The sequence below is a fragment of the Microtus ochrogaster genome, chromosome 4, assembly GCF_000317375.1.
Source record: "Microtus ochrogaster isolate Prairie Vole_2 chromosome 4, MicOch1.0, whole genome shotgun sequence".
In the NCBI taxonomy this organism is placed as follows: Eukaryota; Metazoa; Chordata; class Mammalia; order Rodentia; family Cricetidae; genus Microtus; species Microtus ochrogaster.
The window spans coordinates 81700717-81719425 of record NC_022011.1 but is presented as its reverse complement, the minus strand read 5'-3'; the positions used below and the strand labels follow the sequence as shown (position 1 = coordinate 81719425).

Here is an 18709-nt window from a genome sequence, read left to right as displayed (position 1 = left end):
TATGAATGATGCTGTTTCCTCAAGCCCCAACTTAGGGAGATAGCCCTGTCTGACAAAAAAAATAAATAGATAAAAAAATAAACCTAGCTTATGACTAAAAGAATGTGGGCAATGGGCTTTACTTTCATTTGGTGGGATTAACAAACGAATTAGCTCTTTTTCAGGGTGAAAATTCAAGGAGCACTTAAGAGCTGAGCAATGCAAAGAGCCACTGCTCTGAGTATCAATTTTACTAAAAGATTTGGCAAGAAAAGTTTGTGTGTTTAGAATTTTTACAAGAACCTGTCATGTGAATAGCAGGCTGCTTGTTTTCATCTTGGACAATGCACAACTTCTTTCTTTCTTTCTTTTTCACGAAAACCACGTGGCCATAATATGCTTATGCGCAGTGAGAGACTGCACCCCGTGGTACTCCGAAGGGAGCAAGATTACCAGAATCAGCACTGCAGGCAGAAACAGCCAGTCATGCCTCCGTGAGACTGGGGTGCTGACGTCACTAGGCGCAGCTGGCTCTCTTCTGCCCAAGCATCCCTGCCAGGAAGTGCTATTTCTTGATGAATCCACAAAAGCTTTGCTTTTTATTTTTTTTCTCCCCACTTTTGGCTGCAAAAAAATCTACTGGCTCCCACGACAGCTAGTGCAACTTCCAACTGAAATTGCTTTAAAATGTGATAAATCAAATATTTCATTTACAAAAACAAGATTATAAATAGCTCCATGTTCTGTTCAGAAGAATATACGTAGCACATAAAGCCAGCCAAAACAAAAATTTTAAATAATATGTATATTCTCCCTCTTTGCATTTTAAATTGGCAATACACCTAAACAAAACAATATGAACATCTGTCTGTTGTTGCATACATACTTTCAATGACCTTGATTCCCAAGATTTCACTTGGCAGAGAGCTGGGTTGTCTGTGTATAAACAATATATATATTTTTGTCTCAATCAATGAAAACCTCACACATCCCAACAATGTAATTCACTAAAGACTATGGCACATAATGTCCCCGTCTTAGTTAGAGTTTCTCTTGCAGTGATGAAACACCTGACCAAAAAGCCAGTTGTGGAGGAAAGGGTTTATTTTGCTTATACATCCATACTGTAGTCCACCATTGAAGGAAAACCAGGACAGGAACTCAAACAGAGCAGGATCTTAGAGGCTGGAGCTGATGCACAGGCCATGGAGAGGTATTTCTTTCTGGCTTGCTCCCCCTGGCTTGCTCAGCCTGCTTTCTTATAGAGCTGAGAACCACCAGCCCAGGGACGGCTCCACCCACAATGGGCTGGGGCCTTTCCCACCAATTACTAATGAAGAAAATGCCCTACAGCTGATCTTATGGAAGCATTTTTCCCAATTGAGGAGACTCAAGTTTGTATCAAGGTGACATAAAACTAGTCAGGACAAGTCCCCTCTTGATGTGTTGCTTCTTCAGGAATAGAGTCCTACTGTCTAGATTTGGTACACACACGAGGAATGGCAAAAGCTTTTATTGTTTTGGGGATTCCAGGGCCCCCATCCAACAACTCATTAGGAGGTAGCTAATCCTGGCACAGGGGATTTTGTTTAATACCCCATGACTTCTGGGTAAGGATTTTTCTAACCTTGCAGGTATTCCCCTCCAAACATTTAAAAAATATTTTTATTTCATTACAAAACAGTAGGTTTCCATATGGCTTTTATTCTTCATTTTGGTAGAAGAAACAAAGCAGACGGGAGCAGGAACTCATCACCTAACACCGTCCTAGCACTCCAAGGAAAGAGCATTGTTGGGGAGCTTCTAAATGGATGGAGTAGTTTCAGAACACTGGAGAAAGGCAGACACTTCCTGGTCCCCACCCAGCTCTCGTGTGTGTGGTGTGCAGCTAGCTGTTCTGAGTCTCCGTTCTCTTGTCCCCTATTGTTTCCCTTCTTCCATTATATTTTCTTCTTTCCTGATACCCAGAGATTCCTCCTTTCTTATTTCCATTTTGTCTCAGGCACTTCCTTCAGTCATTCCTTTTGGGTCAGGCGGCCAGTGACGAATCTGAGTGTCCCCGTCTAAAAGCACCTTGAGTTCCCCTCATACAGAATGGTTGCAAGGAACAAAGGGCTGTGTATTGATAATTCTTTGTTTATCTTTTTGTCCAGACCATTATCCATAACATCTTGTAACCAACACTTAGAGGTTTCTGTCCTGACTGGTCACACAGCTGGTCAGTCCCAAAGAAACACACAGAGGTCTACATTAATCATAAACTGGTTGGCCTATTAGCTCAGGCTTCTTATTAACTAATTATTAACATCTTAAATTGACCCATTATTCTTGCCTATGTAAGCCATGTGGCTTAGTACCTTTATCAGTAGGGCATTCTCATCTTGCTTCCTCTGTATCTGGTGATGACTGCAGACTGACTCTTTCCTCTTCCCAGAATTTTCCTGTTCTCGTCACCCCACCTAAACTTCCTGCCTGGCTACTGACCAATCAGTGTTTTATTAAAATAATACAATATAAGTGACAGGGCACAAGACCATTGTTCCACAGCAGTAAGCCCTCAGTTTGTGTAGAGTTTGACTAAAAGAGAGCCATTGTTGTCTAGACGTTTGTGCTCCATCAGGGCTGTCCCTTTTCTTGGTCCTATGATCACAGATAAATAGGCTTTCCTTAGGATAAGTTTTATAAGGGTTTTTTGTTTTGTTTTTAATATTTCTGGATCAATGTAAATTCCAACACCCATTGTGGGATATATATATATATGTGACAAAAACAAAAAAGACAAAAAACAAAAACTCAGAGGACTCACTGTCACTCTCCAGCAAGAAAGGCCCCCAAACCCACTCACTGTTTTCTCTCTACCTCTCGGAATCGCTTTTCTGTTTGTTTCATATACAATGTCAGAGCTCCCGAGTGAACTTCAGGGAAGGAACAGGGAGAATTGCAACCACTCCATCTTATTCACAATCAGAATTCCATGTTTGTTCTATGGCAGCAATTTTTCTCAGGTAAACTGGGTAGACACAATTTCACACCCTCTAGATGCACCAAAAGCAGGCATTCGGGAGCTAGAAACTATACAAAGGTCACACCTTCTCCCAAACAGATATGTTTCCAGGGACATGGCAACCAAAGAGCCATATGTTATCTGTTCATGGCATGCCAACTAAGGCTGTCCTGATAATGTCACTTCTACATTTCCTAGCAGCCTGCGTGCCTCGGCTGCGGTGGCTTGCTTTCTTGGTGCTCAGGACTTGTCTTGGGGATGTTGAGTCCCTATTCTCTTCCCATCTGCTACATAGAAACAACACTCTAAGATCTCCTAACTGCAGCCATGGTATCCTCACTCTCGTCCTCTGCGCCTCCCTCTCTCAATTTTTCAGCTCCCTGACTTGGACTGCGCCTTTACTGTGTTGTACCTGGGCACAGGTCACATCGGGAGGTGCAGTACACCAATGGGTGCGACTTAGAAGAGCCACAGGCTCCCTGTGTCTCCCCCTGGCCTTCTTTGAGTTAAGGGTTCTACTTCTGCAGGAATTCCTTATAAGAAATACAAGTATTTCTGACAGAGAGGGCACACTGAACACCTTAACACATTGGCCCAGGGTTAGGACATTAGCACAGTGCGACCCGGAAACTAAGAGCTGCAAGCTAGGCTGGCCCTGCCATCTTCAGTCCTTTTCCAGGGATGGGGTCTGGGGAGGCTGCCTTACTTCCCTTAGTAGAAAGGTTGGTCAACAAGAGAGGTAGAAAACAGAAGGAACTGTCAACCCAGGCATCTAAAGAATCAGCTAGGCACATCTGGGTACACCCAATGTTTTGAAGCGGCTCCTGGAATTCACCCACAGCAGAAAGATTACTGAGAAGGCTAAGAATTGGAATAGGCTGTCCTTTTGCCAACCACAGTATTTGTGGTGCCTCAAGGGAGTGCAAAAACGATTTTTTAAAAACGCTTAATTCAAATGAGCCATATGATTTCAGCCACTAAAAAGTATATTTATAAAAATCGAGCTGGGTGTGGTGAAACACGCCTTTAATCCTGGCACTTAGAGGGCAGAGGCAGGCAGATATTTAAGTTCAAGGCCAGCCTGGTCTACAGAGTGAGTTCCAGGACAGCCAGGACAGCTTCACAAAGAAACCCTGTCTCTGAATGGGGGGGGGGGACTTATACAAACTTATATTTATAAAAATATAGCAACCTAGGAAATGATCATCCTGTAAGTATTCTATAATGTTCATTTCAAAAGTCACAAAGGCATTGAGTCTGGGCTAAAACATGCTAAGAAATACTCATACCGAAAACGCTGCAGGGAGTAAGTACAGTAAAATCTATGACCAACTGTCCTGGGTTGAACAGGCTTTGACAATTCTTTTATTTGACTCCGAATAAAAGATAGTTTTGCCAGGCAGTGGAGATGCATGCCTTTAATCCCAGCACTCAGACAAAAGAGGCAGGTGGATCTCTGTGATTTCAAGGGCAGCTTCATCTACAGAGTGAGTTCCAGGACAGCCAAAGCAGCACAGAGAAACCCTGTCTCAAAAAAAACTAAAAAAAAGTTCCAGTTACAGCCTGTGTTGTTTTCCTTTCCATCTGGGAAGGAGAAAGATGTTATTCCATGCTACTTAGTAATAATCTCAGAAAGAAGGAAAGCAGAGAGGGGGGCACTGGGCACTCCAGAACCCCCCAGCCCAAGGGAGGAGGAGGTGACGGTAACTGGGTCACAAGTGAGCATTTTCGTGGTGCCACACGTCTTACATCTAAAATCAGGGACTCTCAATGTTCTCCTCTTCTGTAACTCCCTTTCCGCTCATTTTAAAGGACTTTGAGATCTTTTCAACTGCTTCAGGGCTATGGCCTTGAGATAGCCTCACACGGGTGCAGTCTTCCCTGTGTAATGAGACAAACAAGCAGAAGGCAGCACATGAGATCAGCCATGCACGCTGCTCATCCTGACAGAAAGGAAGAGATTTAAACTATTTTCCCTAGTCCACTCACAGGGGCATTCTCCTGCGGTAGAGCTTGACTGCGGCAGATTAAAAACCAACAGTGGGTGAACAAATAGCATAACATGAGGTTCAACTATAATGAAAAAAATAAAGAAAACCTCACTTTTAGATAATTGCTCCATAGTCTAAAAGTAATTTCTTTTATTTTTTCCTGTCATTCCTCACTCTCTTCTCAATGATACCTATATGCATTCCCTAAGAATGATGATTAATATATTCATATATTTAACTTATTTTGATTTCATTATCTTTCAGGTAACCAAAAACAACACTAGCATTAACTAGCCCTCCTGCCTTCCGCACACTCCCCCGAGGCACAGTTTTCTTACCCATTTCTCCTGTCGCTAGAACTTCTGATAAGAGAGACAAACTATATATTAATTCTCTAAAGCCGCAGGGGTTTTAAAAATTAAATTTACTTTGACATCCAGAACCTGTTGAATGCTGAATTCTAAAACGAGCCTCCGACGTTAAGATAAATATCCAGCCGTGCGCTGAAAAGGTAGGAAGCACAGCGGTAGAGATAGGATCAAATTCAATTGAGGGGAAGATAAGGTGTATTCACAAGCTTATAATAATATACCGCTACAGCGGCAGGAGGTGAGCGAGCACAGGACACATGCCCTGCTCACACTGAGCCAGTGGGGTTCCCAGCCCGGCTGTGCCGAGATCTGCTTTAGGCGTAAGCTGCCTTCTACAGCGGTGCCCTGTTGTAGCAGAGAGGACTCCCTTATCTGTGCCTTACACAGGATTCCTGATGTAAGTTTCCGAAGTATTTTAGGCAAATAAAATAGAAAATCTAGCCAGAAGCCAGATAATTCCAACTCCACAATTTAGGTCTGCAAATACCATCAGGGAAGTCTGAGGTAGGCTAACACTATAGCAGACTCGCTATTCTCAAGTGGGCTTCAATTTCTGACATAATAAAAGAAAGCATACTGCTACTGCTAAATTGTGCTGAGGAAACCATGATATGGACACAATACACACACACAAACACATATACACACGCACGCGCGTGCACACACACAATGTTCAAACTAGCAAACATATCTTTCAAACAGGAAACTGGCAGGATTTCCAGGCCATTTCCTTCAAGGACTTCAGCCTCAGAAGCCTAAGGGGCCCCAGACGGGCACTAAATTCTCTCCCAGCAAAACTAAGCCAGGTGGATACAAAAATCCCAAGTTCATCCTTAGAGTAGGGATGACGGCAGCGACACTCACAGCCCTGCCGCTTCTGAGCCGAACGACACTCGGCTGTTTCCCAAAGGCAGCTTTGCTTTTTCCTAAAAAACAATTATTGTATTGGAAAACTAAGGTGGGTGGGAGGGGACATTCCTATAATCCCAGCGTTCCAGAAGTTGGGATAGGGGTGGAAGTGAGGGCAGAGGTGCACTCCTATAATCCCAGAATTTGCGAGGCTGAAATGGAGGGTGTGAACTCAAATCCAGGTGGACTACACTACAGATGATGTTGAAAGCCATAAAGAGAAGAAGAGGAAGAGGAAGAGAGGCAAAGAGGGAGGCTAGGGAGGGTGAAAACTAAAATGAATTACATTTTCATTGTACCTTTAAAAAATGGAAGGTGTTTATTTTATTTTACGTGTTAGTGTTTTGTAAGTAGGTATGTATACCATGTGCATACTTGGTGCATGTGGGGGTCAAAAGAGCACCCGATTCTTCTGATATTGGAGCTATACGTGCTTCTGAGCCACAATGTAGATGCTGGGAACCAAACCCAGATCCTCTCTCTTAGTTACTGTTCTACTGCTGTAAAGAGACACCACGACCAAGGCAACTTTTATATATGAAAGCATTTAATTGGAGGTTTGCTCATAGTTTTAGAGGGGCTCGTCCAAATCATCATGACAGGTGGGAAGCAAACAGGCATGGTGCCGGAGCAGTAGCAGCTGAGGGCTTTACATCATAATCTGCAGAGAGAGAGAGAGAGACCGAGCCTAGCAAGGGCTTTTGAAACCTCGAGCCTCACGCGCAGTAATACACCTCCTTCAACAAGGTCATACTCTGAATCCTCCCCCAAGAGTTCCGCTAACTGGAAACCAAGCATTCAAACACACGAGTGTACGGAGGACATTCTCACTCAAACCACCACATCCTCTGCAAGATCAACAAGTACTCTTGACCGCTGAACCATCTCTCCATTTCTCCCTCCTGGTTTTTCGAGACAGGGTTTTTCTGTGTAACAGCTCTGACTGTCCTGGAACTCACTTTGTGGACCAGGCTGGCCTTGAACTCACAGGTATCTGCATGCCTCTGCCTCCTGAGTGCTGGGACTAAAGGCTTATGTCACCATTGCCCAGCTCCAATCCCATTTTTAAATATAGCTCTAAATAATAGTATTTAAAAATAGCCCAGGGCTGGCTAAATGGCTCAGTAGGCAAAGGCGCTTGCCTCCAAGCCTGATGACCAGAGTTTGACCCCCAGTGCCCACAAGGCAAGAGAGAACTGATTCCCACAAATTGTTCTCTGATCTACACACATGTATCATGGCACACAGGTGCCCCCCAAACATACATACATACTTACCCAATAAATAAGCAAGTGTGTAATTTTTAAAAGATAACCAAGAATTCCAAAAGCCTTCATTTATCCATTTCATGAAATTACCCTCATCTATTATGGCAACAAAAGTAGTTAACAAAACACGGGTACTTTTTCAAAGTCGGATCTTGTCACAAAACAAAAGGATACACCATACTTATTCAGCCTGTGTCCTCACCATGGGCGCCCATCCAACTCCGCTCTAAAATGTCTCATCCACCCATTCGGTATAGCCTGGATTTAAATTAGATTCAAGTAACTCACAGCTCACTCGAGGCTCTGAATGAGGCATTACTTCAGTAGAAAGACCTCTCTGGCCATCCTCTTTCAAATAACAGTGCCTCTAGGTCTCTTCTCCCGGCCTCTGCTTTAGTCTCTAACACTGCTCTTGTCACCGCTGAACGTGGCCGCAGAGATGCTTGTGCGGCATTGCCTACTTCTGCATCCCTGCTCCTGTATACAGCTGCCTGTAGCTCCAAGACCCTGCTCACTGCTGTAGTCTGTGCCAGCTGGAAGAGGGCCTAGCACACAACCAGTTACTCAGTCATGTCCTGAGGACTGACGGAAGGAGTATCTTCTTTTCCTTGAGTGTTTCAGTTTGCAAGGTCAAGGGCTTTGTCGGTTTTCTCACTAACGGGCAATCGGCAAGAGTGCCTGGCATGTAGAAAGCAAGGTCAGGCCCGAGTGAATAAATGAACGCACGACAGTAGGAAAAAGGTGACTAAATCTGATCAAATCAGATGTGCCACATCTGGTTTGGGGAAGGCGGAAAAGAGCGCGCGGCAGGGAGAAGGAGGCGAGCAGGGAAGTGAGAAAGGCCTGGCATGGGACATTGAAAGCAGAGCTTTCTTACGCCACACATTTGTTTAAAGAGCTGATGAAGACAGCATGCAAGACTTAAGCAGCCAACCCTCCTGTGGCATACTCAATAAAGAACCTTGTAACAGCAGGAGAACTACTCCTCCCCAGGAAACAGCACGCTGACTAGTTACCCAGTACCAAACGGTCAGCTCTGAAGGCACACATACATACAAGTAACGGTATAAAGACATAGATGCGTGTGTGTGTCCATAGATGCTTGTAACAATAGTTAGCAAAAAAAGAGGCTGTGAATTTGAAAGCAGGTCAGGAGAGGTGTGTGGGAGGATTTGGAGGGAGGAAAGGATAGGGGGAAATTTTGCAATTATATAATAATCTCACAAAAAAAATCAAAGGAATGATTTTTTAAAAGACTTCAAAATAAATAAATAATGAAACCAATAAATAAATAACCAGGGACTTTCCTAACCAAGAAGCCATCCAAAGAGTAAAAAGGCCGCCCATAAAATAGAAAATATTTTCAAACTGTGTATCTGGTAAGAACTTAATATCCAAAAGATAGAGGAAATCATACAACTCAATGGCAAAAAAAAAAAAAAAAAAAGCAAAACCAAAATGGACTGAAAAATGGGCAAAGGACCATTTTCCCAATGACACACCTCTGGCTATGCTTGTGAGAGCGTTTCCATGGAGAATTAACTGAGCAGGGAAGACTTACCCTGAACGTGGATGCTATCACCTCATGATGGTGACAGACCAAATAGAAAGGGTAAAGGAGATTCACTTCATGACTGAGGCTACACTGTCCCCAGCCACCTCGCACCCCAGCCCCCAACCATTCCCTGCCTCTTAACTGTGAGTTAAAATAACTCCTCTCCCATAGGTCGCTTCCCCTCAGGTGTTTGGTCACAGAGATGGCAGAGGGTAACTCAGAAGCACTATGCCAATACATCTGATAGTATACATGCATGAAAGGCATCAACTCCTAAAGGAACTGGTCAAAAACATGACCAGAAGAAACAGAAATCTTTTAGCTATGAAAAAGTTTGGATCAGTCATAAAAAAAAAAATCTTTCTACAAATTAAAAACCTAAAACAATAAACACGTTTTCAAAAAACAGTATCAATCTTTGACAATTTCTTTTAAAATTAGAGGGGAATAAAACAGAGGAAACACTAGGAAGCCCAAAGAATCATGCTACTAAAACCTGAAAGAAATATTATTACAAAGTCAGTTTCCATCCCTCGTCGATAGATGTGAAGACAGCACTGATAAAATATTAAACAGCTAGACAGAGCGAGCTATCAAGATGTAATATAACATGGCAAAGCTGTATTTCAAATCGGAATCAATCGGTGGATTTATCATTCAAAACTCGGGCAGCTGTGGTGGCTCAGTGTGTGATCCCAGTTCTCAGGAGGCTGAGGCAGGAGAATGACTGTGACCTGGGAGCAGCCTGCAGTTCCGGGACAGTCGAGGTGACAGAGCAGGATTGTGTTTAAAGAAGAATGGGGGGGGGGGAATCAATCAAGGATTTTATGTTTCTAGGAGAAACAAAAGAATCCGAAAGAGAAACAAAAATTCACACTATCATCTTATTTTAAGAAGATGAAACTCGCTTTAAAATAAAAGAAAGTATAAGAAAGGGGGGTCTCAGATGGGGGGTGGAGGTCATCAGACCTAAAGTTCCACAGTGAAACAAAAAGCCTTCCTGTAAGGTAAGAACTCAAAGGTGCTGTCCATCTTGGCCATTTTTCTTCAACCATGTCCCAGAATTCATAGCTAGTGTAGGTAGGCAAGAAAAATTAGAAAAAGCAAAATTAATCAAAACGAATAAGTGAAACTATTTACAGACACTGCGTAAAACAGTTATACAGTAACTCATTTGCTTGGCGAAAAATTTATTACTGATCAAATCAAGCCAAATATCTGAACCTACATACGGTGATCCCCAAACTCTTGCCACCTCCGCTACTCAGACTCAGAGAAAACCACTCAGTTGTCCTTGAATTGGCCGCAATCCCAGCACGGTCATCACTGCAGCTTTCTCTGAAGATGAAAGATTCAAGAATAGAAGTTCAGAAAACAGAACAGCTTGGTCCACACGGCTGGTGAGTGGCAACGCTGGAATTTGAATCCAGATCGGGCTACCTAAAAGGAAGCTGTACTGGCTGTGCGCTGATGAGGAACACCCAGGATAAGGCCCTGGAAGCGAACAGAATACAGTGGTAAAAAGGGGAGGAAGGATCGGTGACTCTGAATGTCCAAAAGGACATAGGTAGACTCGAAAGTCTGAAAATACAGAAATGTGATATCGTCGATAAATCAAAAGAAGGAAAACCTAACGGGGACGAGGGGCGAAGAGAGGTAAGAACTTTAGACACATGCCAGCTTGTTAGATTGCAGGTGGTTTCAACAGCAAAGGGGGAAAAAAAGCACAACAAAGAGTAGCTTCTAGGCGCACAGGATTGTTTTCCTCACAAGACAGAAAAATCTTAAGATACACAAGAGCTGAGCAAGGTCAGCACCGGGCCTCGGTCTTGGTCCCTCATTTGGGGTTACAAGACAGCTGTCACAGGCCCAGGCCTTCTGGACAGCAAGGGTATCGACATCTCCATCTTCCAGGAAACCAAGGGCCGACTTGCAGTTGTTGGGTAGTCTTCTACTACATCACTGTGTGACGTGGACACCTGGACTGGAGCAAGAGACCGGAAGAACATCGGCTTTTTTCCCTTTCTCTCCAGCTTCTGTGGCAGTGGAGGGTGAAGGCAGTGCACCCCCAAAATGTCAACAGGGTATCACAAGGGCACTGCCCTGTGCAGAGACGAGTGTACCTGGTCTGTAACATGGGCCTTGGGCTCAAAGTTTGGGTAGTCTTCCCAGTTGGGGGGGGGGGGGAGACATGGAAGAAAGAACATGTATGGAGAAGAGAGAGGTCACATGTTTCGCTTTTCCACAGGAGATCCTCGTGCTTCACAGAGGCAGCTGAGTCAACACGGCCAGCTGGAGACGGCTGCTGCCACCCAGGCCGGTCTGCTGTTTTCCTTCGGAGGTACAGCTGCTTCCCTACCTACCATCCACCCAGCTATTTCCATCTCCTTCCTCTCAGTACTCCTTAGAACAGAGCCTCCTGCGCCTTCGCTCTCGGGGAGAAAGAAAAGCAGAGGATGGCCACTCTCTTCCAGGCCTCTCTTGAGGACGTAGCTATAAATCTGCCAGAAGCAAAATCTGCCTGTGGCTTGGGGAAATAGTCTGGGAGGTTAACCTGGCACTAAGGAAGGATGGTGAAAGCTTAGAAATCCAGGAGAATTCTGAGAAAGGGCAATGTTAGTCTCACTATCACTGGAGAAGCCAGAAGTCTACGTACGGGAGCCCAAGGAAGAGGGGAGGCTGCACTGGCTCTGCTGGACATCACTCTCCTATGGACAACTCAGTCTCCCAGACTCAGGGCAAGGGACAGGTGGCAGGGACAAGGGTGTACTGGGCCAGCTGCCCCTCTCACAGGCTCACTGGTCCTCGTGCCCATGTCTCGTCTTGAGGGCATCAGATCTGGCCATGCTTCCCTTTCCGAATGCCCTTCTGCAAATAAAACCAGAGCCAGAGCACTAACCCCCATTAGACACCGGGCTGTGCAGCCTGCCCTCTTACTGCTCAGCATATACACAGCATGTGTTCCCATGGTCTCGAGGCCACAGTGAGCTGTCCCCTAAGAAGCTGCAAATGCAGAAATATCAGACATGAAACTTGAAAATAATATATTGCTAACATCACAGAAAGAGATAGACGGACACCATGGGCTTTTTGATGGAACGCCATAATTCCACTGAAGTTCTCACCAAAACATAAATCAGAATTTGACCAAGATAACCCGAATGCCAATTTCAGAAAATACAGATGCAAAGGAAATGAAAAAAGTTTTGAGATAACCAAAAAAAAAAAAATATATATGTTAAGGAACTAGTGTCAAAATTTGCAATGTATAGTAATGGCAATATTATTATTATTATTATTATTATTATTTTGAGTGACAGGGTTTTCCTGTGTAGCCCTGGCTGTCCAAGAACTCACTATGTAAACCAGGCTGGCCTCGAAGTCAGAGATCCATATGCCTCTGCCTCCCAAGTTCTGGGATTAAAGGTGTGCACCACCACCACCAGGCACTATTTTCTTTATAAACCCTTACCTTTTTGAGCTATGTACTGAAATAGCTGCAGATTAGAGACTGCATGTGGGGACTACTTCAAAATCACCCAGGGGTAGGAGGCTGGGGAGAAGCTCGGTGGGTAAACACTGCGCACATGCCTGACAACCTGTGTCCAGAACCCACAGACCAAAGCAGGACTAGGTAGCATGGATCTGTAATTCTAGCACCCCTAACAGCAAGGTGGGGGGCAGCAGCCGAAGACCGGCCCAGAAGATCTGGGGCCAGTTAGCACATAGCACACTGCGAGGGAGGAAGGGATGACCTGCTCAAACAAGATGGAAGGTAAGAAGGGGCTCCTGAATGCTCCTGCACTCAGCACCCACACACTGCAGCGTATGCACACATGTGCGGGCACACACCGTACACAACTAACTAACTAACTAGCTAACTAATTAACTCACTACCTAACCAATCCTGGGGACAGAGGAGAATGAATGGGCATGAAAATAAAGCAGGGTTAGCAGTGAGGTCATGGTTTTGGGGGTGGGAAGTGATGGAATAGAGGCTCTCACTAGTCTATGCGTTCTGAGATCTTCCACAATAAAAATAGATTGAACTTTTGAAACAGCTGGCTAAAATAGTTATGATGCGTCTCCCTACCCCCACCCCAAAGCCAGGATTCGCATCAGCCAGGAACCAGGAGAAGCAGAGGCCCATGAAGACAACGCTAATCCACCACCTACGCCTTCCATCTTGCCAGAGAGCTGCACAGGCCACCTGGGCACAGAGGAGACGATGTATGTGATCACCTCCCCCTGGCCCTGTGAGCACCTTCCACACTGAGGGCAGCAGTCAGGTGCTGGAGATAAAGGGATGAATTAGATACAGCCACCAATGTCGAAGGATGTAGACCGAGAAACAAGCAGGCAGCTACCACGGAGTCTGACTTGTCTTATTACAGCGGACAAAGTGCACCCTGGGAGCTCTTTGCAGTGGTCATCTAACTAGAAAATGGGACAGCAAAGCTGTCCTCAAGTGTCCCCAGAATTACCTTGCGATTAGAATTCAATTCCCACCTCTGTGGCACTGGGAAAAGAGCACACTCTGTAGACTGGAGAAGCAAGTGAGCATTCTGACCTCCCGGCAGCCTAGCTTCCCTTTGGAAATTCCAGAGATGTGCTTCTGCTAATGACTGGCTTCCCTCCTCAGCTGGCCTCTGGCACAACTGCAGTAGCCGAAAGATGAGCTTGTCCACTTGTCGGCTGGTACAAATTTACCACCAAGTTAAGGACTGGTCTCTAAGGTCTCAGGAGTCTGATGCCTGTGTAACCACCTCTGAAACATGCATGCGTTCTCAGTATGCTGACAAATCAAGAATCCTGGAGTGTGAGCAAGGCCAGCCCTGAGTCCTAGAGAAAGTACCAGAGGAATGCCATCCCTAGGGTCCTGCCTAGTTGACACCAGCCTCCCCAGAGCCACAGTTCTGCTCTGTGTGCGTCTTTGATCTTCTCCATCCCTCTAGAGACCGTTTCTGACGTTTCTTTGATTTCTGAGTCATCTTCTCGCACCATGTGTCCTGCAAAGTATTTTGGTTTTAGCGAAAGTGCTCCTTGATTTCTTTCAATTTCATTCCTACCACATCAAAATACTAACATACCATCTATATGGGAGCAAGTCACGTGCAAAGGAAGCATCAACAGAAGTGTGTATGTGTTTAAAGGAAACATAAATACAAAAATTTTAAAAAAGAAAAAGATATAGTTGCCTTTAAAAGATGACAGCCTGAATGGATGGATCTAGAAAATATCAGATTGAGTGAAGTAACTCAGACCCATAAAAAGGGGGGAAAAAAAAGTCCACAATTCACAATCCCAGAGAACCTAGACAACAGTGAGGACCCTAAGAGAGACAAATATAAATCTAATCTACATGGGAAGTAGAAAAAGACAAGATCTCCTGAGTAAATTGGGAGCATGGAGATATTTTGGGAGAGGATTGAAGGGGGGGGCAGAAAAAAAAAGATGACATCCTGTCTAACATGCTCCACCATCCTTGACTTCATCTTCTGCTTCGGCCTGTGGGACAGGAATCTTCAGGTAGAATAAACAACCACACCTCCCCTCCCAAAACTGTTACAGAACCTCAGGCAAAAGGAATGGCAAACTCTTTCCAGAGAGAAGATGCTCCTGCTACCTCTAGTAGCTCGCCATCCTTCTCTTGGGTGAGCGGCTCGTCTCGAGCGAAGGACAGCCATGTGTTCTGGGGAGGTTCATTCACACAGTAAACATTTAAGCTCTGTGGACCACAAGCCTCCTTGCCACCACCCCACTCTGTCACCGCAGCGACAGCAGCCACAGACAATATGGAGCCAAGTAAGTGTGGCTGTCTTCCAATAAAACTGTTGATGCACACTGAAATTTAAATTCATATAAACTTTATGGATCGTGAACTATTACTCTTTTTATTTATTTTCCAACCAATCAGGACCTTTAGAGCCATTCTTGGGGGATTCACGGGCCATGGTCTGCTGAACAGGCGATCCCCCAACCATGTGACTTGGTGATGCCCTTACAAGTCATTACCTAGAAACAGTTCTTAAAGACACAGGAAGCCAAAACCTTTCATTAAAATTACATAAAGGTCATCACATTTTTTTAAAGTGCCGTTTGACTATTTTAAATCCCAAATAGTAGGAAATAATTATACAATTTCATTTCTAGTGAACTGTCTCAGCCCCAGGAGCAATCTATGTAAGATCCGTAAGCAATCAGTAAACTTGTTTCGCATCCACGAGCGTTATCAAAACTTTCCAGTGTCGGTTTATACATCCTAATGTCTGACATCACTCGAGGTTTTAGGCATTTATAGACACCTCAGAATGACCACATCCATGACTGGAAGCAGCTGACAGTAAAACGCTTGGCATTTTCTTTCTTTAGCCTAATCAGCACATCTACGTGTTTTGGGGCTCCCTCTTCACATGTGAGTTTAGAGAGTGTTGTCCCAACCAGGACTGCTTTGTAGGCGTGCCAAGTGCACACTTCTCTGCTTTGTTTTCCATGTTGGCATGTTTCACTTCAATTTTCCTTACGTATGTCTTCTCTCAAGTAGACTTTTCTATTCTTTCTTTTCTTTTTATAAAGTTTGATGTGTGTGTGTGTATGTGTGTACCTGGGCATAAATGTGCATGTATGCATACGTGTGTGTTATGCGTGTATGTGTTATATGTGTACATGCATGCAGAAGTCAGAAGGCAAAGCTGGGTGTCTTCCTTGACTGTCACTCTCGACCTTACTTTGTAAGGCAGGGTATCCTGTTGAATGTGGAGCTCATGAATTTGGCTCGACTGGCTGGCCAATAGGCTTCTGCCTATGCTCCCCCATTGCTGTACCTGAAGACATTTGCTGCAATGCCAGCAATGTTGTTAACACAAGTGTTCGGAATCCAAATTCAGGTGTCCTTACAGCAGATGTGTTACTGACCACGCCATCTCCATCAACAACACCCTCCCCTCTACTCTCTTCTGTCCCAATCTCAGGGCTCCTCTTTTCCCCAGAGAGTCACGCTGCTGGTCACTCGGCTCCTGCATGCATTTGAACTACATTTCTGAGCTGAACTCCCTCTGCTGCCAGCAGCAGAGTCCTGGTTCCCTCTTCACTGCATCGTTCCTGCTTTTCTTATGCACACTTGGAAATGGCCATGAAAAAAGATTTAGAAAACAGAGTGTATCTTCCTGTAGTCTAGATTTGGTCACAAGAGGAATTTGAGGTGGAGAGGAAAGCAGAGTCCCTTGCCACATCTGTGTGCCTTTGCCCAAGTTGCTCATCCGTCCGTCCTGACCTCTTCCCTCTTCTCTGCCTTTGGTAGAATTGCCCTCAGCCCATTACATCCAGGCCTGACTACATTTCCAAAGCACTGTACACGTTCTTATTCAAACATTTATCGTTGGGCTGCAGTCGCACAGTTACCTAGCTACCCCACCACAAAGCCATCAGCACCCCGAAGCTAAGAGCAAGCCTCATTTGTTGCACCCTCAATGCCTAGCCCAGTGCCCGGAACAGGGTATTAATACCTCTCAGGCTCATTAAAGGCAATGCCCCAGGAAGGAGGCATTACAGGGAGCTTCCCGGACAATTTTAGTCCACACTCTCAGCCTTCATTCTCTTTTAAAAAATTAACAGACTATGTTTTAAAACGTAACTTCAAAATCTGCCTCCAACTGCCCACTTGCGATGAAATCGCCGCCGCTCCTCATGGGCTCTGCTTAGGAATTCTGGGATCAAGGCCACAGGACAGGCGCACCAGGAAACAAAATGCTTAGCCGGCATCCCTTGTTTTCAGTGCACTTGGCACCTTTTCCTCCTCCCTTCCATCTGTCCACCCGTTGCTGGGAGGTGAGCTTGAGACGCTCGTAGCCTCATTTTTCCAACTCAGGAAGTAAAAGGGATTCGCGCAAGATGAGAACTCGCGAGAGCTCTGGGGATAGGCCCACTCCCCTGCCCTTCAGAAACACCAGGTTCAGGAGCAGGAGTGGCATTTTGTTATGGTTTGGTTACTGTTGTTGTTTGCTCGTTATGAACGGTGGCTTTAGACTGCGGCACCATGTTCTGGAAGTCCATTCCAAACACAACCAGGTAGGCAGATGCGCCGGTGGAGACGTCAGAGCCTCCCAGCAGCACCGATCTGTGTGTGACTCCACAAGTCCTCACTGACTGAAGGATTTCCAATGACTGTTCAAAAACTGCACACTGCGCATTTCGGCAAAGAGAAGTTATGTTGCTTACGACCCAGAATTATCACTCATGAGGATGCGCTGCTAGCTATTTATAGGCTAAGTGCAAGCTCTTGATTATCTCTTGTTTTATAATTCACTCCTCCTAAAGTATTAAATTTAGATTACTGATCACATTAGCAGGCACTCCGCTTAAAATATGACTTTAATTCCTCCACAGAATTCTGTATGACTTAACCATCTCTTCAATTGTCTTAGTGTTTGCTGCGTGTAATTTCTCTAATATTAGTAGACACCATTTTAGTCAGGAACGGGGCAATGCCTGCCAAAAATATTCCTGCTACTGTGTGGTAACTAAAAGCCAAGATCGTTTATCACATTAAGTTACTCAAATGAGTTACATTTAGCTCTTCTTAGTTAATATCTTCTCATCAAGGCCTATAACAGTAAAACAGGCCACACTTGAGATCCTCAAGTTTGATCTGGTTACAAATCTGTTCATTGAAAAATGTTTAGTATGGCAGAGCACAGAATATTTCCCATAAATGCAAATACAGATATCATGCAGATAGTGGCAAGGTGTGAACCCCTGGCCTTTGGCACCGAACTCTGAGATTCAGGGGCAGTTCAAATACAAGACCTTTTGCTTGTTTCTGTCAGAGTTCGGATGCAGCACCTCTTTCCTTCGGGTAATAAACTATAATTGCTAACATACTGTGTAATGTTTACTGTTCAATTTGCAATCTAGACAAACAGAAAATGACACTGTCAGAGCCTGGAAACAACTGCAATCCGTTGTCACCCACAGCACCTTCCTCAGAGGCTGGCCAGAGTCAGCACTCTCTGCGGTTTAAATTCTCTTTAGAGTGAGGGTCTTTGCTGCTGCTGCAGAGATGAAGATGAAAGCCACCTCCCCGTGACCTTCTTAACACAGACCTTGAGTGAGCGCCCAAGGTAAGAGCTGTGGATTTCAGCAAGAGACTTGACAGCTCCCCTGAGTCCCTCGCACTTGGTTTTCAGAAACAAAAAAGGTGACTACACCTGCATGACCCCCCCCCTCCCAACACACACACACACACCTCCTGAAAACTTAAAGGACATTCATCCTGAGGGCCTGGACAGTCTGAAGCCTCATAGATGAACTCTCTCAGGTCTTACTGCCAAGGGAAACACCCACCCACCCACGAGTGGAGCGTGGAGTCTGTGGGGCGGAAGGGGACCAGGGCAGGCTGGTGTCTTGTCCCCCGCGGCGCCGCATTCCGCTCCCCGGCACGTGGAATGCTCTCCCGCAGGTGGCACCCCACGAGTGGCTCCCCAAGATCCAAATCCCGCACCCCACGCGGCATACCTTTTATCTAGGCAGGCAATCCATTCGGCCGAGGACGGAGAGTGTGCAGCGTGCGCAGCGACCATGTTGGGCAGCGGCGCGCGGTGGCCCCGGGCCGCGGCCACCTCCCGCGCGCCTCC

At 45.2% G+C, this 18709-nt stretch overlaps 1 protein-coding gene across 2 annotated transcripts in view; it reads right to left on the bottom strand.

Annotated features, from left to right (window-relative positions):
• Nucleotides 1-18703, bottom strand: part of Rapgef4 (Rap guanine nucleotide exchange factor 4) — a 260996-nt gene extending 242293 nt beyond the window's left edge. For both annotated transcript variants that reach the window (XM_005346569.3, XM_005346570.3), the window contains exon 1: nt 18591-18703. In XM_005346569.3, coding sequence (XP_005346626.1) covers nt 18591-18655 — 65 coding nt within the window. In that variant the 5' untranslated portion in view covers nt 18656-18703. The remainder of the gene's footprint in view (nt 1-18590) is intronic.
• Nucleotides 18704-18709: the final 6 nt, after the last annotated feature.